The following is a 23,839-nucleotide window of genomic DNA, read 5'->3' as shown; positions in this document are numbered from 1 at the left end:
GTCACTGTTTCTATTAAAGAGTAACGTCATTTAGCACTTCCAGGTTTGAGGAGATTTGACTAAGGTTGCTCTGAAAGGTCAACCGGTTGATGCATTTATTGAACAGAACCTCCGAAGTCTCAGTACTGTATGTTTCCCTAGTCATAAAGGCTTCAAAAGGAAAATATGAGGTAGACCGACATTTCTGTAAGATCAGTCATTCTTTTGACCGTGTTGACTTTCCACTAAACTTTTTAAAAAGTGACAAAAACACAGTTGAGATGTATTCCGTTTTTACAATACATTAAATATTGACCTAAATGAAATGGACATAGTGGCATGATTAAATAACATGTAATTGAGTGGGCAATTCATCTAGAACTAACCAAGATCAGGTAAAATCACGATAAATATTCATACAGTATACACTAATGTATACTGTAACAATGAACATTTTGTGGTTTGTGATGGACCATCAATGAATGTGCTATTGGATTTGACCTTTTATCAAACCAAACAGATTATTAAAGAATTCTGTAGCGTTCAATTGCAAGATCCCCATGACGTCTGAAGCCTGCTCTAGTGAACGTGTCTAAATGCATCGTCAGTCACTGATAGGTCGAAGGTCAACCTCTGTTGGACCTTTGATTGTTTTCACACCGTTGAAAAACCATGGTCAGGTCTTTCTGCAGTCACAAATGTCTTAGTGACTGAAAACTGCAACCATGTACTTGTACACATTTGATGACAACCTAGAGGAGGCGGGCAAGCTGGGGCAATCCCAGAAGTGAATCATTTTCCTGCTCTGCATGGTCTCCATGCCATGGGTCTACATAGGCATTATGTTCCAGGGGTTCATCCCAGAGCATTGGTGCCGGTACTCAGGGGTGAGTCAGATCCGGCAGAGCTGTGGCTGGAACCTGATGGATGCCAGAAAGATCACCGTCCCTCTGGTCAACACCTCAGGAGTGCTGGTCCACAGTCAGTGTGAGCAGTATGACCTGGACTGGAACAATACAGGTCTGACCTGTGACAACCCAGAGTCTGACCTCACCGACGCCCACCGCAGCAAAGCTCCCATGACCTCCTGCAAGGAAGGCTGGGAGTATGACTACGAAGTCAGGCAGTCCTTTGTGACTGAGGTGAGAACTTTATGAAATGTTAATGAAATATATGTCCAATTTTAATTGAATGTCATGACAAAGAACCAATTAAAATGTCAGTGAATGATAAGGTATTTGTGAATTTCAGTTTGACCAGGTGGGGCACAGACAACAACAATATTGAAATAAATAGCACCACATGGTTGCATCAAACAACATTGACAATCGGCATAACAAAAAGTTCAGTTTAAAGCTAAAATTCCAGACAGTGATAGTATTGTTTCTCTCCTACGGAACATGGATATGTCACCGTGCTCCACTCTGTGTGACATCGGATGCATCGTGGCCACATTCATTCTCTACAGGCTGGCTGTCATCTGGCTGGAGCTGCCCTCATCATCTTCGGTACCTAATTGCAATGTTAGAACATGATTATACACAAGCATTATTAACTTGTAACACATCAATGCTGTATGAAGATGGAATCTTACTGTACCAGTATCTGAATATCTTGAGTTTGAAACTACTCCCAGTTTAACCCACTAAAATCTAGCATAATTTGGTCAGATGCTTGATTAAGATGCTAACAATTACCAAAGACATTGATAGTCTATCCACAAGAGATTAGCTTGAAACTAATACTTTTGGCTGATAAAGCCTCAAGCACAGCTACTTAGGGAATGTTTTCTAGAGACAGGCGGGCACTGATATGCTAATGGTGATACGTCTTTGTGACAAGGGGCCCTTGTGTTTGTGGCTGGCGATTTGGTTTTTCTGTTGCCTGAGACCAAAGGTTTACAACTTCCTGACACCATTGAGTTTGCAGAAAAGTGAGATTTCTATACATCAATTTATTTATTTTCTTTTAATTGTACCCCATTTTCGTGGTATCCAATTGGTAGTTACAGTCTTGTCTCATTGCTGCAACTCCCGAAGGTCGAGAGCCATGCGTCCTCCGAAATACGACCCAACCACACTGCTTCTTGACACAATGCTGCTTAACCCGGAAGCCAGCCACACGAATGTCAAACACCGTACAACTGGCATCCATGTCAGCGTGCATGCGCACAGCCCACCATAGGAGTCGCTAGAGCGAGATGGGACAAGGACATCCCTGCCGGCCAAACCCTCCCCTAACCCAGACAACGCTGGGAGAATTGTGCCCCCATGGGTCTCCCGGTCGCGAGTCTGGACTTGAACCAGGATCTCTAGTGGCACAGCTAGCAACTACGATGCAGTGCCTTAAACCACCTCGCCACTCGGGAGGCTCTTATATATGTTTCTATTCTTTTTATAAGAGAATGCGCTGAAATATCATGCTTTCAAACAAAAAGGTTATTGTATTGATAATGTCTGAGGTGAAAATCTATTCATTGTGTGTGTATGTGTTCCTCAAATCAAATCAAATAGAATTGTATTGGTCACATACACATGGTTAGCAGATGTTAATGCGAGTGTAGCGAAATGCTTGTGCTTCTAGTTCCAACAGTGCAGTAACATCTAATATCTAAGTAATCTAACAATTCCCCAACAACTACCTAATACACAAAAATCTAAAGGGATGGAATAAGAATATGTACATATAAATATATGGATGAGCGATGGCCGAGCAACATAGGCAAGATGCAGTAGATGGTATAAGATAGAGTATATACATATGAGATTAATAAGGTTTACATATCTTACATTACTCAAGTGTCATTTTTTAAAGTTGAGTCTCTATGTCGGCAGCAGCCTCTCTGAGTTAGTGATTGCTGTTTAACAGTCTGATGGCCTTGAGATAGAAGCTGTTTTTCAGTCTCTCGTCCCAGGTTTGATCCACCCGTACTGACCTCGCCATCTGGATGGTAACGGGGTGAACAGGCCCCGCTGTGACATCGGGTGCTGTAGGTGTCCTGGAGGGCAGATAGTTTACCTCTGGTGATCCGTTGTGCAGACTACACCACCCTCTGGAGAGCCTTGCGGTTGAGGGCGGTGCAGTTGCCGTACCAGGTGTTGATACAGCCCGACAGGATGCCCTCAATTGTGCATCTGTAAATGTTTGTCAAGGTTTTAGGTGACAAGCCAAAATTCTTCAGCCTCCTGAGGTTGAAGAGGTGCTGTTGCGCCTTCTTCACCACACTGTCTGTGTGGGTGGACCATTTCAGTTTATCTGTGATGTGTATGCCGAGGAACTTAAAACTTTCCACCTTCTCCACTATTGTCCCTTCGATGTGGATAAGGGGGTGCTCCCTCTGCTGTTTCCTGAAATCCACTATCATCTCCTTTGTTTTGTTGACGTTGAGTGAGAGGTTGTTTTCCTGACACCACACTCCGAGTACCCTCAACTCCTCCCTGTAGGCTGTCTCATCGTTGTTGGTAATCAAGTTGTGTCTTCTGCAAACTTGATGATTGAGTTGGAGGCGTGCATGGCCACGCAGTCACGGGTGAACAGGGAGTACAGGAGGGGACTGTGCATGTTGCCTTGTGGGGCCCCAGTGTTGAGGGTCAGCGAAGTGGAGATGTTGTTTCCTGCCTTCACCACCTGGGGGTGGCCCATCAGAAATTCCAGGACCCAATTGCACAGGGCGGGGTTGAGACCCAGGGCCTCCAGCTTAATGATGAGCTTGGATGGTATTATGGTGTTGAATGCTGAGCTGCAGTCACTGAACAGCATACTTACATAGGTATTCCTCTTGTCCAGATGGGATAGGGCAGCGTGCAGTGTGATGGCGATTACATCGTCTGTGGACCTGTTGGGGCGGTATGCAAACTGAAGTGGGTCTAGGGTGGCAGGTAAGTTGGAGGTAAAATGATCCTTGACTAGTCTCTCAAAGCACTTCATGATGACAGAAGTGAGTGATACAGGGCGATAATCATTTAGTTCAGTTATCTTTGTCTTCTTGGGTACAGGAATAATGGTGGCCATCTTGAAGCATGTGGGGACAGCAGACTGGGATAGGGAGCGATAGAATATGTCTGTAAACACACCAGCCAGCTGGTCTGCGCATGCTCTGAGGATGCGGCTAGGGATGGCCATCTGGACGAGCAGCCTTGCGAGGGTTAACACGTTTAAATGTCTTACTCATATCTGCCACGGAGAAGTAGAGGGGGGCACGCAGTCCTTGTTTAGCGGGCCGCGTCGGTGGCACAGTATAATCCTCAAAGCGGGCAAAGAATTTGTTTAGTTTGTCTGGAAGCAATACGTTGGTGTCCGTGACGTGGCTGGAATTATTTTTGTAGTCCGTAATTGCCTGTAGACCCTGACACATACGTCTTGTGTCTGAGCTGTTGAACTGTGACTCCACTTTGTCAATATATTTACATTTCACTTTTTTGATTTCCTTGCTGAGGGAATAACCACACGGTTTATATTTGGCCATATTCCCAGTCATCTTTCCATCGTTAAATGTGGTTGTTCGCACTTTCAGTTTTGGTTTTTGGTTAGGGTAGGTTTTAATAGTCACAGTGGGTACAACATCTCCAATGCATTCCTTATGAACTCACTCACCGTGTCAGCGTATAGATCGATGTTATTCTCTAAGGCTGCCCGGAACTTTTCCCAGTCTTCGTGATCGAAACAATCTTGAAGCGTGGATTGGTCAGACCAGCGTTGAATGGTTCTAGTCACGGGTACATCCTTTTTGAGTTTTGAGGAAAGTAGGAGCAAGATGGAGACGTGGTCGGAAGTAGGGCCTTGTATGCATCACGGAAGTTAGAGTAGCAGTGGTCCAGTGTATTGCCTGTGTGAGTGCTGCAATCAATATGCTGATAGAATTTATGTAGCCTTGTTCTCAAATTTGCTTTGTTAAAATCCCCAGCTACAATAAATGCAGCCTCAGGATATATGGTTTTCAGTTTACATAGAGTCCAGTGAAGTTCCTTGAGGGTTGTCGCAGTACCTGCTTGAGGGGGTATATACACAGCTGTGACGAGAACTGACGAGAATTCTCTTGGGAGATAATATGGTCGGCATTTGATTGTAAGGAATTCTAGGTCAGGTGAACAGAAGGGCTTGAGTTCCTGTAGGTTGTTATGGTTACACCATGAATGGTTAATCATGAAGCACACACTCCCACCCTTCTTCTTCCTAGAGTAATGTTTATTTCTGTCGGCGCGATGCATGAAGAAACCCGGTGGCTGTACCGACTCCGACAACATATCCCGAGAGAGCCATGTTTCCATGAAACAGAGAATGTCTGATGTCTCTCAGAAAGTCAAATCAAATCGAATGTATTTATATAGCCCTTCATACTTCAGCTGATATCTCAAAGCGCTGTACAGAAACCCAGCCTAAAACCCCAAACAGCAAGCAATGCAGGTGTAGAAGCACGGTGGCTAAAACTCCATAGAAAGGCCAAAACCTAGGTAGAAACCTAGAGAGGAACCAGGCTATGTGGGGTGGCCAGTCCTCTTATGGCTGTGCTGGGTGGAGATTATAACAGAACATGGCCAAGATGTTCAAATGTTCATAAATGACCAGCATGGTCAAATAATAATAATCACAGGCAGAACCGTTGAAACTGGAGCAGCAGCACGGCCAGGTGGACTGGGGACAGCAAGGAGTCATCATGCCAGGTAGTCCTGAGGCATGGTCCTAGGGCTCAGGTCCTCCGAGAGAGAGAAAGAAAGAGAGAATTAGAGAGAGCATACTTAAATTCACACAGGACCCGGGATAGGACAGAATAGGTAGTCCAGATATAACAAACTGACCCTAGCCCCCCCGACACATAAACTACTGCAGCATAGATACTGGAGGCTGAGACAGGAGGGGTCAGGAGACACTGTGGCCCCATCCGATGATACCCCCGGACAGGGCCAAACAGGAAGGATATAACCCCACCCACATTGCCAAAGCACAGCCCCCACACCACTAGAGGGATATCTTCAACCACCAACTTACCATCCTGAGACAAGGCCGAGTATAGCCCACAAAGATCTCCGCCACGGCACAACCCAAGGGGGGGCGCCAACCCAGACAGGAAGATCACACCAGTGACTCAACCCACTCAAGTGACGCACCCCTCCTAGGGACGGTATGAATCAGTCCCTGTAATAGGGTTAGAGGCAGAGAATCCCAGTGGAAAGAAGGGAACCGGCCAGGCAGAGACAGCAAGGGCGGTTCATGGTCCAGAGCCTTTCCGTTCACCTTCACACTCTTGGGCTAGACTACACTCAATCATATGACCCACTGAAGAGATGAGTCTTCAGTAGACTGAAAGGTTGAGACCGAGTTTGCGTCTCTCACATGGGTAGGCAGACCATTCCATAAAAATGGAGCTCTATGGGAGAAAGCCCTGCCTCCAGCTGTTTGCTTAGAAATTCTAGGGACAATTAGGAGGCCTGCGTCTTGTGACCGTAGCGTACGTGTAGGTATGTACGTCAGGACCAAATCAGAGAGATAGGTAGGAGCAAGCCCATGTAATGCTTTGTCGGTTAGCAGTAAAACCTTGAAATCAGCCCTTGCCTTGACAGGAAGCCAGTGTAGGGAGGCTAGCACTAGAGTAATATGATAAAGAAATGTTGGTTCTAGTCAGGATTCTAGCAGCCGTATTTAGCACTAACTGAAGTTTATTTAGTGCTTTATCCGGGTAGCCGGAAAGTAGAGCATTGCAGTAGTCTAACCTAGAAGTGACAAAAGCATGGATTAATTTTTCTGCATCATTTTTGGACAGAGCATTTCTGATTTTTGCAATGTTACGTTGATGGAAAATAGCTGTCCTTGAAACAGTCTTGATATGTTCTTCAAAAGAGAGATCAGGGTCCAGAGTAACGCCGAGGTCCTTCACAGTTTTATTTGAGACGACTGTACAACCATTAAGATTAATTGTCAGATTCAACAGAAGATCTCTTTGTTTCTTGGGACCTAGAACAAGCATCTCTGTTTTGAGTTTAAAAGTAGAAAGTTTGCAGCCATCCACTTCCTTATGTCTGAAACACATGCTTCTAGCGAGAGTAATTTTGCGTCTTCACCATGTTTCATTGAAATGTACAGCTGTGTGTCATCTGCATAGCAGTGAAAGTTAACATTATGTTTTCGAATGACATCCCCAAGAGGTAAAATATATAGTGAAAACAATAGTGGTCCTAAAACGGAACCTTGAGGAACACCGAAATTTACAGTTGATTTGTCAAAGGACAAACCATTCACAGAGACAAACTGATATCTTTCTGACAGATAAGATCTAAACCAGGCCAGAACTTGTCCGTGTAGAACAATTTGGGTTTCCAATCTTTCCAAAAGAATGTGGTGATCGATGGTATCAAAAGCAGCACTAAGGTCTAGGAGCACAAGGACAGATGCAGAACCTCGGTCTGATGCCATTAAAAGGTAATTTACCAACTTCACAAGTGCAGTCTCAGTGCTATGATGGGGTCTAAAACCAGACTGAAGCATTTTGTATACATTGTTTGTCTTCAGGAAGGCAGTGAGTTGCTGCGCAACAGCCTTTTCTAAAATTTTTGAGAGGAATGGAAGATTCGATATAGGCTGATAGTTTTTTATATTTTCTGGGTCAAGGTTTGGCTTTTTCAAGAGAGGCTTTATTACTGCAACTTTTAGTGAGTTTGGTATACATCAGGTGGATAGAGAGCCACTTATTATGTTCAACATAGGAGGGACAAGCACAGGAAGCAGCTCTTTCAGTAGCTTAGTTGGAACAGAGTCCAGTATGCAGCTTGAAGGTTTAGAGGCCATGATTATTTTCATCATTGTGTCAAGAGATATAGTACTAAAACACTTGAGTGTCTCTCTTGATCCTAGGTCAAATCAAATCAAATTTTATTTGTCACATACACATGGTTAGCAGATGTTAATGCGAGTGTAGCAAAATGCTTGTGCTTCTAGTCCGACAATGCAGTAATAACCAACAAGTAATCTAACTAACAATTCCAAAACTACTGTCTTATACACACAAGTGTAAGGGGATAAAGAATATGTACATAAAGATATATGAATGAGTGATGGTACAGAGCGGCATAGGCAAGATACAGTAGATGGTATCGAGTACAGTATATACATATGAGATGAGTATGTAAACAAAGTGGCATAGTTAAAGTGGCTAGTGATACATGTATTACATAAAGATGCAGTAGATGATATAGAGTACAGTATATACGTATACATATGAGATGAATAATGTAGGGTATGTAAACATTATATTAGGTAGCATTGTTTAAAGTGGCTAGTGATATATTTTACATCATTTCCCATCAATTCCCATTATTAAAGTGGCTGGAGTTGAGTCAGTGTGTTGGCAGCAGCCACTCAATGTTAGTGGTGGCTGTTTAACAGTCTGATGGCCTTGAGATAGAAGCTGTTTTTCAGTCTCTCGGTCGCAGCTTTGATGCACCTGTACTGGCCTCGCCTTCTGGATGATAGCGGGGTGAACAGGCAGTGGCTCGGGTGGTTGTTGTCCTTGATGATCTTTATGGCCTTCCTGTAACATTGGGTGTAGGTGTCCTGGAGGGCAGGTAGTTTGCCCCCGGTGATGCGTTGTGCAGACCTCACTACCCTCTGGAGAACCTTACGGTTGTGGGCGGAGCAGTTGCCGTACCAGGCGGTGATACAGCCCGACAGGATGCTCTCGATTGTGCATCTGTAGAAGTTTGTGAGTGCTTTTGGTGACAAGTCGAATTTCTTCAGCCTCCTGAGGTTGAAGAGGCGCTGCTGCGCCTTCTTCACAATGCTGTCTGTGTGGGTGGACCAATTCAGTTTGTCTGTGATGTGTATGCCGATGAACTTAAAACTTGCTACCCTCTCCACTACTGTTCCATCGATGTGGATAGGGGGGTGTTCCCTCTGCTGTTTCCTGAAGTCCACGATTATCTCCTTTGTTTTGTTGACGTTGAGTGTGAGGTTATTTTCCTGACACCACACTCCGAGGGCCCTCACCTCCTCCCTTTAGGCCGTCTCGTCGTTGTTGGTAATCAAGCCTACCACTGTTGTCCTGGCAGAGTTGTGCAGACTCAGGACAACTGAGCTTTGAAGGAATGTGCAGATTTAAAGAGGAGTCCGTAATTTGCTTTCTAATAATCATGATTTTTCCTCAAAGAAGTTAATGAATTTATTACTGCTGAAGTGAAAGCCATCCTCTCTTGGGGAATGCTGCTTTTTAGTTAGCTTTGCGTCAGTATCAAAAAGGAATTTCGGATTGTTCTTATTTTCCTTAATTAAGTTGGAAAAATAGGATGATCGAGCAGCAGTAAGGGCTCTTCGATACTGCACGGTACTGTCTTTCCAAACTAGTCGGAAGACTTCCAGTTTGGTGTGGCGCCATTTCCGTTCCAATTTTCTGGAAGCTTGCTTCAGAGCTTGGGTATTTTCTGTATACCAGGAAGCTAGTTTCTTATGAGAAATGTTTTTAGTTTTTAGGGGTGCAACTGCATCTAGGGTATTGCACAATGTTAAATTGAGTTCCTCAGTTAGGTGGTTAACTGATTTTTGTCCTCTGGCGTCCTTGGGTAGACAGAGGGAGTCTGGAAGGACATCAAGGAATCTTTGTGTTGTCTGTGAATTTATAGCACGACTTTTGATGTTCCTTGGTTGGGGTCTGAGCAAATTATTTGTTGCAATTGCAAACGTAATAAAATGGTGGTCCGATAGTCCAGGATTATGAGGAAAAACATTAAGATCCACAACATTTATTCCATGGGACAAAGTATGACTGTGTATGACTGTGAGTAGTATGACTGTGAGTAGGTCCAGAGACATGTTGGACAAAACCCACTGATTTGATGATGACTCCGAAAGCCTTTTGGAGTGGGTCTGTGGACTTTTCCATGTGAATATTAAAGTCACCAAAGATTAGCATATTATCTGCTATGACCTCAAGGTCCGATAGGAATTCAGGGAACTCAATGAGGAACGCTGTATATGGCCCAGGAGGCCTGTAAACAGTAGCTATAAAAAGTGATTGAGTAGGCTGCATAGATTTCATGACTAGAAGCTCAAAAGACGAAAACTGCATTTATTTTTTTGTAAATTGAAATTCGCTATCGTAAATGTTAGCAACACCTCCGCCTTTGCGGGATGCACAGGGAATATGGTCACTAGTGTAGCCAGGAGGTGAGGCCTCATTTAACACAGTAAATTCATCAGGCTTAAGCCATGTTTCAGTCAGGCCAATCACATCAAGATTATGATCAGTGATTAGTTCATTGACTATAATTGCCTTTGAAGTAAGGGATCTAACATTAAGTAGCCCTATTTTGAGATGTGAGGTATCATGATCTCTTTCAATAATGACAGGATTGGAGGAGGTCTTTATCCTAGTGAGATTGCTAAGGCGAACACCGCCATGTTTAGTTTTGCCCAACCTAGGTCCAGGCACAGACACGGTCTCAATGGGGATAGCTGAGCTGACTACACTGACTGTGCTAGTGGCAGACTCCACTATGCTGGCAGGCTGGCTAACAGCCTACTGCCTGGCCTGCACCCTTGCCCTAATTCCATCCACCTTGTTGTCTAGAGACTGGACATTGGAGAGTAGTATACATGGAACCGGTGGGCAGCATGCACACCTTTGAAGCCTGACCAGGAGGCCGCTCCGTCTACCTCTTCTGCGGTGACACTGTTTTGGGTTGCCTACTGGGATCCGATCCATTGTCCTGGGTCTTTGGACCGAACAAATGATCCGCTTCGGGAAAGTCGTATTCCTGGTTGTAATGTTGTTAAGTTGACGTCGCTCTTATATCCAAAGGTTCTTCTCGGCTGTATGTAATAACACTTATGATTTTCTGGGCTTACAATGTAAGAAATAATGCATTAAAAAAATACTGTATAGTTTCCTAAGGACTCGAAGTGAGGCGACCATCTCTGCCGGTGCCATCTTGCCCCTCTTGCCATCTCAGATGCAAAGAACAGGCTCTGAGGAGTATGTACTGTAGCTGAAGAGGAAACAGTCTCTTGCTCACCATCATCGACGTGACAACCAACAAAGAACCTGAGACTGTCTGATTCCGTCCTGGACCTCTTAGAGGTTGTGTGATAAAAGTATGAGAGGGTGGTGAAGAGCAGTATTTATTATTTCATGTTATTTTATGTTAACATTACCTGTCTGTTTAATTTGTTGTCTCTAATACAATAAGGATTGTTTGTATTGGTGTTTGCAAAGTTTAATGTTTGATGTTCACTGTATTTATATTGAATATCCTGTATGTTGACTATGTTGACTGTGTGTCTGTATTCTGTTTGTACATTGTCTGTTGCTGGCAGCACCTATTCACTAAGTCAAATTCTGGGTATGTGTATAATTGGGGAATAAAGTGATTCTGAAGTGATTGGGAAGATATTTTGAATTATTTCTCCTCTACCATGTGTGCATCGGTTACAGTAAGATCTCCCTCTCAGATTATGTGCTTTGTGCTTATTTTTTTATTACGTGTTTGAAGTAATTTACTGAAATAGTTTGTTGTTGCCCTAGCTTTGTTATTATAAGTGTTTGACAGTTACTTACCTGCCATTGTTGAGAAGTGGATGGATTGTGTTGTTTCTGTGAATTGACAATATGCCGTGCGAGCAGAAAATATGTGAGAGAACATGTCTATGGTTATACAACCCTACTCCCGCAAGCACACAAACTTGTAATAAATGTGACATTAAATTACAATTATAATTATGTGAGTATCATGCAGGAGTATACAATTATGTAATTATCTTCCAGGAGTATAACAAAAAAAAATCCACATGGTCTAATTTGCATAATACGCATAATACACAGTGGAATTGCACTCTGTACAGCCAGCGCTATTAAAAAGTAACATGCTGCCTCTGTTGGCGAGTCAACACTGTAGGTCAAGGGTCAACCTCACTATTGGACTTTTGATCTGCTCTTTGCTTTTAAAACCCCTGCACAAATCCCACTGCAGTCTCACATATAGTATCTCTGCTTCTGACACCCAACTCTGCAACCATGACCACATTCGATGAAATCCTAGAGGAGGCAGGGAATTTTGGTCGTTGCCAAAAGCGCATTTTCGCTCTGTTATGTATGGTGTCGTTGCCTTTTTCTGGGGTCTATGTGGGCATTGTGTTCCAGGGGTTCACCCCAGAGCATTGGTGCCGGGACTCAGTGGTGAGTCAGATCCGGCAGAGCTGTGGCTGGAACCTGATGGATGCCAGAAAGATCACCGTCCCTCTGGTCAACACCTCAGGAGTGCTGGTCCACAGTCAGTGTGAGCAGTATGACCTGGACTGGAACAATACAGGTCTGACCTGTGACAACCCAGAGTCTGACCTCACCGACGCCCATCGCAGCAAAGCTCCCATGACCTCCTGCAAGGAAGGCTGGGAGTATGACTATGAAGGCAGGCAGTCCTTTGTGACCGAGGTGAGAACGTTCTCTTTTTTTATTAGACAATAACTTGTATTGTTATGTAACACTAAACAAGTTCATGTTTTAAGACATTAAAGGGATACTTTGAGATTTTGTCAAAGAGCCCCTTTATTTACTTCCCCAGAGTCAGATTAACTTGTGCATATCATTTTTGAATGTCTCTGCGTGCAGTTTGAAGGAAGTTGCTAACAAGCACTAGCACATTTGCTAACTAGCTTTAGCGCAATACCTGGAAGTCTATGGGTATCTACTAGCGGGTATCTGCTAGCACGCTAGCAGATACCCATATACTTTCAGTCATTGGGCTAATTTGCTCGCAAAACTACCTCTAACTTCATTCTTACTGGATACAGAGACATAAAAATAGTATTCACAAGTTTATCTGACTCTGGGGAAGTAGATCAAGGTCCTCATTGCCAAAATCCCAAAGTATCCCTATAATATGGCAGTGAATTATGAGGTATTTCTTCATTTCAGTTTGACTTGGTATGTAATGATGCCTGGGTGGTGGATATGTACCAGGCTACACTGAATGTGGGCTTCCTTGTTGGAAGCATAACTTTTGGATACCTGGCTGACAGGTAAAGTTTACTCAGCAAACACAGATGAAAGATTCTCTTTTCAACATTAGATGCTGTTTTTACATTCTCTTTCTTTCTTCTTGTTTGAAGGTTCGGCAGAAAAAGGAGCTTCTTGATGTCCAACCTCTTGAATGGGGTTGCTGGAATACTTGTAGCAGTGGCTCCAAACTACATATCCATGCTTGTATTTCGCACAATCTTTGGCTTTGCTGTTAAAGGAGGCTGGATGTCTGTATATGTGCTTAGTATGAAAAAACATCCCTTGTCCCACAAAAGTTGATGTATTAACTACATGATCATTTGCAGCAAATTAGTCTATGGTTTAGCAAATAGGAAGTCAGTTTATTTCCTATGCAACTTTCAACTGAGGAGGATGGTCAAATTATGTTTCAGTAATACCTCTTGCTTTACTTAAGGTTACATGCTTTATTGTACAGTATGTCTTACCTGCAGTGTTAGGGAAGCTAGTCTGAAAATATAATTGAGCTACTGATTGCTTCACACTGGAAGAAGTTAAGCCGCAATAGCTACCTTTAAGAAACATATATTTGACTTAACTAAAGTTACTTTAAAAAGGTAGTTCACTACATCCAAACTACTTTGTGATATATGTACATTTGAAATGTCATAGACTAGAAATTGCAAGAACAGATCACTCTGGAGTCAGATTTTTACAGAAGGTGTAATTTAGTCTATTTAACACAACAACTGTTTCAAGTGGGAATTAGGCAGGTCTAATGCCTAAAAATGTCATTTTTGCCTACCAATATTTGATTTTTGCACAAAATGTAGTTTAGTTCCAGCAGTTACTTTTGCCATGTAGTGGTGTAGCTAACTACTGAAAACACTACCTAGATTTCAAACTACCACCAAGCTACTGCAAAATGTAGTTAAATTACTAACACTGCTGACCTGTCTCCTCAGTCACCGAGCTAGTGGGAGTTGAGTACAGGAGGATGGTGGGCGTGCTTTTACAGATGTTCTTCAGTGTAGGCATTCTCATTTTGACCCTCATTGCCTACCTCATCACTGACTGGCGCTGGCTGCAGGTGACCTTCGCTGTTCCTTACTTCATATTTCTAACCTACTTCTGGTAAGACCCGTGATCACCTCAGATATTGTACAGGCCTGTTGTAGGATCACCGTGTCCAATGCCCTTCTACACTGCATGTCTGTAGGGTTCTAAAAACCTGATGTTGTGTCTCACATTTTGGCTTCCAGGTTGATCCCAGAGTCTCCAAGATGGCTTCTTTCTCAGAACAACTCAACCAAAGCGAAGGAGATCATTGAGGCAATAGCGAAGGAAAACAAGAAAACCCTCTACAAGAACATTGAGGTAAGAAATGTTTCAGGACATACATCATTAAAAAGGCACTACTAAACTAGATTTGATGATAGCTTCCATAGCCTAACCTGTCTTACAGACGCTGAGAGACGACAATGCACAGACCTCAACTGCCTCGTTCCTGGATCTGGTCAGAACTCCAAACATGAGAAAACACACCTTCATCCTCATGTTCAACTGGTAAAACCCATGCTGCAAACAATAGCTAGACATCTATTGACCAATGTTTTAAGCTAAAATTACAACAGCACAAAAGCTATATGTAACGTGGGAGATTATACCATAAATACTCTTTCCTGTAGCTGATACTACTCCACCTTTTTTATACGTGAGGTCCTCGGGACTAAACTAAACATACAGGTTCTTTAACAGCAGGCGTTTAGCATTTGAATAAACAGGCCAGGTAGAATGCAACATTATATGTTATTCACAATAGGACCAACAGAAAGCTTAGACTGGGACATCTTCAGTACCTAGCATTCTCTGTGCAGAATCTGCTGACCAACAAATAATTTAGTCACTGTATATCATCATCTCAATAATCATCATCACCAGTATTCAATAATCAAGGTTTCGCTTCAGAATGTTCTGTTTAACTCTGGGCAACATACAATACATCATACATACCAACAAGCCTGGAGAACATGCCAAGGGGGAAGGAGAGTGGCACCAATGGAAACAGGCACTCTTGCCATAGAACCTTTACTCCCGATTAAACTTGTCTTCCAACGGAATGCCAGACTTTACAATTTTTTGTCGATCCCCTGAAACATCTTCTTCGGTGGAGTTTAAATGGCTGTTGGCATCCAATATGTTGCATTACCGCCCCCAATTCAACTATAGTATAAATCCATTACACTCTGTGATACAAAATGAGAAAAGGGGGAAATAAAATAAAGATACAAATATATTTTGAATTACCCTACCAACTAACCCTATACTCATTCAAACCAATCACCTTATTCCACTACTTTAACCCTCTCTGATCTTACTCCAGGCCATTGGCCAGATAGGACAGAACACTACCACTCAACACACCCTGTAACACTTCTGAAGTCAAATCTTGTAGCCCCAAGTACTTCTCTGCAGCTGCAACCACATCTATTTTCTGTGACTTACATTTCATCTCTGCTGTTTAGTTGATAAGCATTGCTATGACCGCTAAGAAGCCAACCTTACTGAAACATATATCAATCATTGGCCTATCCCTCTGTTCTGGCACATATTTACTATTCACAGAGATTCTCAGAATATCCCCTGAAACAAGGGAAAAGCTCAGCTTTCATACAAAAAGCCACACCCTTAATTAGAAGGAGGTGCACCTGTGATTGGCAGAGACAAGAGGGTGTGTTCAAGAACCACAAATAACTTCAACCCGTTACATATACATTTATGACAGGGTCCCTTTCTCTTTTCCTGGCCTAATTGGATGATGTATCATCATCTTCACAGGTTCACTAGTGCTATTGTCTACCAGGGTCTTATCATGCGTGTGGGAATCGCAGGAGGAAACGTCTACATTGACTTCCTGATCTCTGGACTGGTAGAGTTCCCTGCTGCCTTCCTAATCCTCTTCACCATCGATCGTATTGGACGTCGTCTTCCCTTTGCCACGGCCAACATTGTAGCTGGAGTATCCTGCTTCATCACTGCTATGATCCCAGATAGTAAGTGTGCAATATCTGAAAGAAAACTTGTTAGAAAATGGTAGTATCCCGTCTTATTTAATGTGCAGAGTACATACAGTACAGTAATGTCTCTCTCTCCTGCAGGTCACTTCTGGGTCAAAACAGTTGTGGCCTGCATTGGCCGGTTGGGCATCACCATGGCATTTGAGATGGTGGTGTTTGTGAACACTGAATTATACCCCACCTTTGTCAGGTAAAGTTTACCAGGGGGCAGCATCTCAAAATTGAGAACTAATAACAAAGCAGGGGAAAAAATTCTGGAAAAAAATACTACAACTGTTTCTTCCCTCAGGAACCTAGGTGTGTCAGTCTGCTCTACTCTGTGTGACATCGGAGGCATCGTGGCCCCGTTCCTGCTCTACAGACTGGCTACCATCTGGCTGGAGCTGCCACTCATCATATTTGGTACATGATGATTAAAACACAAATTAACCTGTTATAAGATGCTTATACACTGGAGACCATTTCTGTCTGAGGAGTCCATTTCTGTCTGACACTCAATGTGGTAATATGTTTTGTCGTACCCCACAGGGGCGATAGCGTGCATAGCTGGAGGTTTAGTCTTGCTGTTGCCTGAGACCAGAGGTGTAAGACTTCCTGAGACCATCGATGACATTGAGTTCCCAAACAGGTATGATTTTATTTATAACTTCAAACTAAACGAAATTGCACTGTATTGTGTTAGAGGATTTGTTTGGGGAATATGGATTTATTGTACATATTCCGTTGAAAACAGACACAAAGAAAACCATCCGAAGAGTCAACAACTGACAAATCTCTTGCCCACTGACATGACGACCAACAAAGAAGCTACAATCGTTTGATCGATCTTGCTCCGCCTCTTCACAAGATTGACAGCTTAGCCTATATGTTTTTTTTGCATTTGTTGTTTCCCAACACTAGCTGATGTGAATCTTTTCATGTTTTTGAGGTGCTGCTATTTATATGTATTACTGTACAGGACATCATTTTAGATCATAATAATTATCATAATAATAATTTTGCTGTTAAAATACACAATGGGGATTTCTATTATCGAAAATAAATATTTCAGTTGGAAATCCCCAAATGATGTCCCTTATCATTCCTCCACTAGTTTTATGGTAGAAATTGCCAGAAATGTCATCTTCTCTAGTGTGTTTTGAGAAGTTTCTTATTCTAAACTGTCTGTAGTTATCCCAAATGTTAATATACCCCAGTCATGTTAAATATTATATACATTTATTTTTGACTGACCTGACCAACATTTTTAAAAAGGTTTCCCAGCAAAGAACCTAATGACACAAGCTCTTACAAAATGTCAGCCTTTGTTACCTTTTTTTAACATGTGGTCAAACACCATGGTTGTGTACCAGGCTAGAATATAATTGGATTGCTTATCAATAGAATTATTTTATTTTATTTTCTAAACAAAAACAATGAACCTTGCAATTTCGGAAGAAATCACTGAGGACAGGTATTTAATTTGTACTTTCAAGTCTTACTAAAACTACATTTAGGGCTCAAATGATCCATTCCTGGAGATTATGGATGTATAGTAGAGGGTTAAGAATTCATCTTTATCTGACTGTCAATCCAATCCGTAAACTTCGATACTCTGACGTACACTCCTGGCTTCATGGCGTTAGCACAGCCCAGACCCCAAGATGTCACTCCCTGGAGAACAAAGGTGTTCTGAGCATGGCACACCAAAGGGCCGCCACTGTCACCCTGGAAGAAGTCAAAAACATCATCACCAACATTATCATCATCACTCCAATGCAGTCAACTTCAACTCATTGTGGAAACTGCAGTGTACAACCAATCACACAGTCCTTACTGAAATTGAATGATTACTAGTTGTTGCTGAGCATGTACACTATAGGTCAAAATAATACTTTTTTTTAAGCAGTTCAAGTCCAGTGAATAACCTGAAATGGTACAAAAGGGAAGCGGTAAACTGCCAGAGATTAAAAATAAAAGTTTCAGTTACAAAAAACTGAAAAAGAATGTACATTTCAGAGTTAAAAAAAGGCATTTCTCAGGGAACAAGTAAACGGTTAACAACTTACAGCTGTTCTGCAGCAATGGAAGTAATTTCAGCCTTGAAAGTTGATGCTAACAATTCCTACAGGTGTCACAACTTTTGTTGATTAATTACAATCCTTCTGTCTGTATAAAAGCAGTGTTGGAACAGACTGTTACTACACGCTCTTAAGCATTATTTGGACAGTATTGTACTGCAGGAAGTAGTACAGTGGGGCAAAAAAAAGTATTTAGTCAGCCACCAATTGTGCAAGTTCTCCCACTTAAAAAGATGAGAGAGGCCTGTAATTTTCATCATAGGTACATGTCAACTATGACAGACAAAACAAAAATCACATTGTGAGAGCCAGAAATCTTGCTTATTTGTAGGTGACCAAATACTTATTTTTCCACCATAATTTGCAAATAAATTCATTAAAAATCCTACAATGTGATTTTCTGGATTTTTTTTCTCATTTTGTCTGTCATAGTTGAAGTGTACCTATGATGAAAATTACAGGCCTCTCTCATCTTTTTAAGTGGGAGAACTTGCACAATTGGTGGCTGACTAAATACATTTTTGCCCCACTGTATATTGCTATCATAATGGTGAGAAAAAGGAAATTAAATGAAGACAGACCCCTATAACCCATAAAAAGTGTAAGTCTTTCCTTTAGAGAAATTGCAACGAAAGCCAAGGTGTCAGTGAGTACAGTTTCCTACACCATCAAAAGGCACTTGGAAACTGACAGGAAGAGGTCTGGCAGACAAAGCCACAACAGAATCAGAAGACAAGTTTCTGAGAGAAAAGCTTGCGTGTGAGGCGGCTCACAAGACAACAGCTTCAAGCACAGCTTAACACTGGTCGAAGCAAGTCTTAGTTTCAACTGTGAAGCGAAGACTTCGAGCTGCAGGTTTGACAGGTCGAGTGGCAGTAAGAAAGCCATTGCTAAGATGGCAAAATAAGAAAAAGAGGCTTGCCTGGGCCATGAAGCATTGCCAGTGGACTACTGAAGACTGGAAGAAGGTCTTATTGTAACTATCATGTTTTAAGGTATGACCCAGGTGCAGACAGTGTTGAAGAAACAAAAGTTTATTCCTCAATCAGGGGCAGGCAAACGACAGGTCAAACAAAGCAAGCAGGGGTCAATAATCTAGAGAGGGTGTAAGGTACAGGACAGCAGGCAGGCTCAGGGTCAGGTCAGGCAGAGGTCAGTAATCCAGAGTAGTGGGGCAAAGGTACAGGACAACAGGCAGGTAGAACGGTCAGAACCAGGAAACTAGAAAACAGGAGCAAGGAACAGGCGGGAGCAGGGAAACAAAATGCTGGTAGGTTCTACGAACAAAACGAACTGGCAACAGACAAACAGAGAACACAAGTATAAATACACAGGGGATAATGGGGAAGATGGGCGACACCTGTAGGGGGGGTGGAGACAAAAGACAGGTGAAACACAAAGACAGGTGAAACCGATCAGGGCGTAACAGTAAAGGCCTTGAGACGACAGACGCTGGGAATTGGGAAGCAAGTACAGGTTGAGGGTTTAATAAAAATAAACATGAAACTAAACAAAAACAGCGTCTGGACAAGAGAAACACAACATCAATGCATACCTGGCAACTGTCTGCTCCCCCTTCAATGTTCCCAGCACACATCTCATGGTCCTTGATTCTGTTGTTCAGGTAGGCTGGACGATTACACACTTTATTTTCTATAACAGGGAAACCCGTCTCCTTGAGGAGCCCTTCTCCACCAGTTCCTACAAACACAAAGATCAATGTTTCATGTCGGAAAATATAAAAACATTATTGGTATATTTGCATCAACAAAGTAATGGAGTCCTGGACAGAAGAATAACTTCATTTTGTATCATGTTATGAGAGCAACCATGAGGGGAAAAAACATGCATGACTCTTGAACCTTGTGTCTCTCCCCATCCTGTCACATAGCACTCTGTTCCAGGTGGTACCACATAATCCTTCTCAGGTAAGCATGCTGGTAAAACCTTGTCATTTATGATTGCAGGGCTGCAAATCAATCACACAAGTCTTTTTACAGCTTCGGACCTCCAAACAGCAAGAAACATATAAAACATTATATTGTGTTTTTTTAAAGACAATGAAATGGCCTCACTCACCTCTCTAGCTTCAGAAGTGCAATGTCTGTTTCGCCAGGTCCCAGGATCAGTTTCTCCAGCTTACGCTCCTGCTTGGACGGTTCATTTGCTCCCTCTGTATGCGTTCCCAATACAACCATGTAGGCAGATGGCCTCTTTGAGCTGATATACACACACACACACACACACACACAGATGTACTTGTATGTAATCCATAATTAGGCCTCGCAGTAAACATGACTAAACAGTAATGCTGTTTTTCTTCTGTGTAGGAGGCTAACACTCACGCAATATTGGCAACTTTCAATGTAACATACCGAAACAAAATGAACTATGCAAACAAACTGTGTAATATATTTTATCGTAGGCAAATCACATTGGCATAGGATTCTATTGCACTGACATGCACGACTCAGAGCCTTGATCCGACAATGGATGGTGTGACGCAATTAGCGGAGCTTCCTGAACCTCCTGAGGCACGTAGATGCCAAATGTATTTTTATTTATTTAACCTTTATTTAACTAGGCAAGTCAGTTAGGACAAATTCGTATTTACAATGGCGGCCTACCCCGGAAAAACCCTAACCTGGACGATGCTGGGCCCATTGTGCGCATCCCTTTGGGACTCCCAATTACGTCCGGTTGTGATATAGCCTGGAATCAAACCAGGGTATGTAGTGACGCCTCTAGCACTGAGATGCAGTGCCTTAGACCGCTGCGCCACTCGGGAGCCCTTGATCTCTGTACCACATTGCAGTGGGGCTCCATATAGCTCCACATTGACATTATTGGTTGACAGTACTATAGGTGAGCGTGGGAGGTCCTGCATAAACACAAACTCACTTCCTTGACAACTTCTTTCACAACAGCTCTGGACTGCTCGGCAAAGCGCAATGACCTGACTTCTGCTGAGGCAATATCACCGTAAATGCTGTGTGGCCAATGCAGACATCGGATTGACCATGCAGACATCGGATTGACCATGCAACACCTGTCAGACCCATAACCAATCAGATCTGCAGGAGGCCATTATGCAGGAGGCCTTTATGCAAATAGCCATGGCCATATATGGATCGGTGCCATTCCCTTTGAATTGGACAGCATGAGCTGTCATGAGCTGTCACTTGTTCTGAGATCAAGCGAGAGCTATATGTAGTCACCTGTACACATTTGTTCATACTATTTGCTAGTTAGTGAGATATTACGCCGGATAAAGCTAATTTCTTGTCAACAATGGGTGATTGGTTGCTTCCTACAAGAGCACAAAACGTGTGCATTTCTAGACATCTTTGAAAAGCAAGTCAGGTAAAGAGATTGTTTTATGTCTTAAAGGGGCAGTGTTGTATTTTCAGACAGACTTGAATAAGATAAGTAGCCAGTAGGCAGAGGGTAGCATCATTTGTCTGATTCTCTGTAATAATGGTATGGGAATAATACAAATTTTAAAAATTGTAAAGTGGTTTCTTGCATCAAACAACAATTTTCAGTCGCCTTCTTGTCTGAATGACAAGTGAATAAACAGGTTAATGTCAAGCCCTTCATGTTTTTGTTCTCCCAAAAGTCTGATGGAATGTAGGCCTACATTGAACATCACACATAGGCTGCTACTGTAGGCTGAACGATAGAACAACTATTTCCATCTTAAAATGTTATGTGATGCATTTTTCGCCATTGTTTTTGATGGTAGGCCACTCTGGTAGGTCTACATTATAATCAAATAGCCACAGTAGCCTACTTGGCCACAGTAACTTAAAGCAGTTACAGCGTCAGTGTCAGCACAGGATTTTCACAATGTTCATGTTTGCACTCAGCAGACATGAAATTTGCTTAGAGCCAAAAATAATTTGAGGAAACATTGGCCACTACTACACAGTATGTATAACTGCCCTTCTGGTTGGTATAGGTTTAGTGAGTAGTAAGCCTCATACGGGCACTGATGAGGGCTGCTCTCTCACCTCTCCAGGCAGTGGACAGCAGTGAGGACCCACTGAGGGGCAATCAGAGTTCCTCCACAGAAATGGACGCCAGTGCTGCAGAGGGACAGACAGAAGGGTAAGTGAGTAAGTTCTCTGTGAGATATTGTTTTGTCTTATTGTATGTAATTATCAATATGTTAATGAGATTCATGAAAGGGAATGGGATGCTATCCTCCATACTTAGTCCTGAGGCTGATCTGCCAGGGCCATGAGTGGGGTTTGGAAACACAACCTCCAACGATGCGACCGAAACACCTCCTGGGCTTTGTAACAGGCTGCCCACATTTCAAGCCAGCTGGAGACCAAAAATACACTTTTATTTGTGAATTCTACAATGTAGACCAGATAGAATGCAGGCAGATATACATACAGTGACCACATACAGTACATCTGGTTAAAGCAACTGTGTTAAAACAACAGCCATTTGTATAATGATTAACAGAAACTGTCACTCACAATCAGAGTGCGAATTACACCGTGACATTCGGGGTGGGGGTAGGGGGGTTATTGAGTGCACAATATTTTTTATGGGTCTATAATAAAGAAGTAATTTAAGGTAAAAATGTATTTGCTTTTAATGTGGCATGAACACAACCATTAATGATGCTTTAATCTGATTGTCAAACAAATCACTTAAAAAAAGATGTGTGCATGTTCCTCCACTCCAAAATAATAGAAACGGAAATACACATCTGTTTACAAAACACCAAAAGTTGTGCCTATGTAAGGGATTTCCTCCTCTTCTTCCGAAGAGGAGAGGCGAAAAGGATCAGAGGACCAATATGCGGCATGGTAAGTGTCCATGGTTCTTTTAATAAGAAATAGTACACATGAACTACTGAATACAAAAACAATAAACGTGGAATGAACGAAACCCAAAACAGTACCGTGTGGTGAAAACCACAGACACGGAAACAAACACCCACAAACACACAGTGAAACCCAGGCTACCTAAATATGATTCTCAATCAGAGACAACTAATGACACCTGCCTCTGATTGAGAACCATACTAGGCCGAAACATAGAAATCCCCAAATCATAGAAAAACAAAACAGACTGCCCACCGCAACTCACGCCCTGACCATACTAAATAATGACAAAACAAAGGAAATAAAGGTCAGAACGTGACAGCCTAATGACATTCAGTGATTGCCATTGAGTAGGCCTACATTAATTGAACGGCTTGCTGGCAAATGTACTTTTTTGGTAGCCTGAAAAGTCGGGACTCCTGAAATGGGGCTGAAACTGTCCCAGGAAAAACTGGACGGTCACCCTAACACACAGGGTCAATTTACTAGACTAGGCTACAATGTGTAGGCCTAGTACTATGCACTTCAAATAGGCCTTTCTGTAGCCAGTGGTGTAGTGGTAAAAAAATACTTGGTGGGTAAACTCTGATTTCCAGTCACGTGAAAAAAAGAACGCTCCCTATACTTTCACTGCATTTTTCTGAAAAGGGTGGTTAAACTGCATTTAGCTGCACATACATTCCACTAGGCCTACACCACTGCTGGTAGCCTGCCCTCTCAGCCGAGGCAATTTTACACACATGAACACAAGAGTTAAATCAAAACATGATTATGTCTTAGTTCATGAGCTGGTCATAATTCATGAGTTGAATGCTTGGAGTCTTCATAGACCATGTGACATAAAACACTAAATTTCTCTCCTTTCATGAATTACATTTATGACGGTGTTATTTGTAATTATTAAGCATTTAACAATTGAAT

The 23,839-nt window shown here is 42.4% G+C and overlaps 2 protein-coding genes across 4 annotated transcripts in view; one reads left to right on the top strand and one right to left on the bottom strand.

Moving 5' to 3' along the window:
* The first annotated feature begins 25 nt into the window (after positions 1-25).
* LOC110529598 (solute carrier family 22 member 2) lies at positions 26-18,462 on the top strand. 3 transcript variants are annotated; one of them, XM_090242937.1, is made up of 12 exons: positions 26-1,121; positions 12,101-12,391; positions 12,875-12,978; positions 13,069-13,223; positions 13,903-14,071; positions 14,200-14,314; positions 14,403-14,503; positions 15,776-15,990; positions 16,096-16,204; positions 16,304-16,416; positions 16,543-16,642; positions 16,748-18,462. In XM_090242937.1, exons 1-12 carry the CDS (start codon positions 789-791, stop codon positions 16,833-16,835), a joined length of 1,893 nt encoding a protein of 630 aa, XP_090099063.1. In that variant the 5' UTR covers positions 26-788; the 3' UTR covers positions 16,836-18,462. The 3 variants fall into 3 exon arrangements, with proteins under 3 accessions (XP_090099063.1, XP_090099062.1, XP_021467626.1); XM_090242936.1 differs by having other exon boundaries at positions 16,543-17,080; XM_021611951.3 differs by lacking the exon at positions 26-1,121 and having other exon boundaries at positions 11,872-12,391.
* Positions 17,388-23,839, bottom strand: part of LOC110529597 (plasminogen) — a 27,711-nt gene continuing 21,259 nt past the window's right edge. Inside the window, exons 14-19 of the mRNA XM_021611950.3 lie at positions 22,289-22,403; positions 22,088-22,162; positions 20,154-20,294; positions 19,937-20,043; positions 19,630-19,775; positions 17,388-17,721 (exon numbers count right to left, since the gene is read on the bottom strand). Coding sequence (XP_021467625.2) covers positions 17,557-17,721; positions 19,630-19,775; positions 19,937-20,043; positions 20,154-20,294; positions 22,088-22,162; positions 22,289-22,403 — 749 coding nt within the window. The 3' untranslated portion in view covers positions 17,388-17,556. The remainder of the gene's footprint in view (positions 17,722-19,629; positions 19,776-19,936; positions 20,044-20,153; positions 20,295-22,087; positions 22,163-22,288; positions 22,404-23,839) is intronic.

Source organism: Oncorhynchus mykiss, chromosome 8 (assembly GCF_057628025.1).
Source record: "Oncorhynchus mykiss isolate SJ-2025 chromosome 8, ASM5762802v1, whole genome shotgun sequence".
Lineage (NCBI taxonomy): Eukaryota > Metazoa > Chordata > Actinopteri > Salmoniformes > Salmonidae > Oncorhynchus > Oncorhynchus mykiss.
The sequence above is the reverse complement of the archived record's forward strand: the minus strand, read 5'-3'. Positions and strand labels throughout refer to the sequence as shown.

Bases quoted from the DNA above. Each gene is read 5' to 3' on its own strand.
- LOC110529598 (XM_090242936.1), top strand. From the start codon at position 789: ATGGTCTCCATGCCATGGGTCTACATAGGCATTATGTTCCAGGGGTTC. The intron at 12,979-13,068 runs GTAAAGTTTACT...TCTTGTTTGAAG, and splicing joins TTTGGATACCTGGCTGACAG to GTTCGGCAGAAAAAGGAGCT. The intron at 14,315-14,402 runs GTAAGAAATGTT...CCTGTCTTACAG, and splicing joins CCCTCTACAAGAACATTGAG to ACGCTGAGAGACGACAATGC.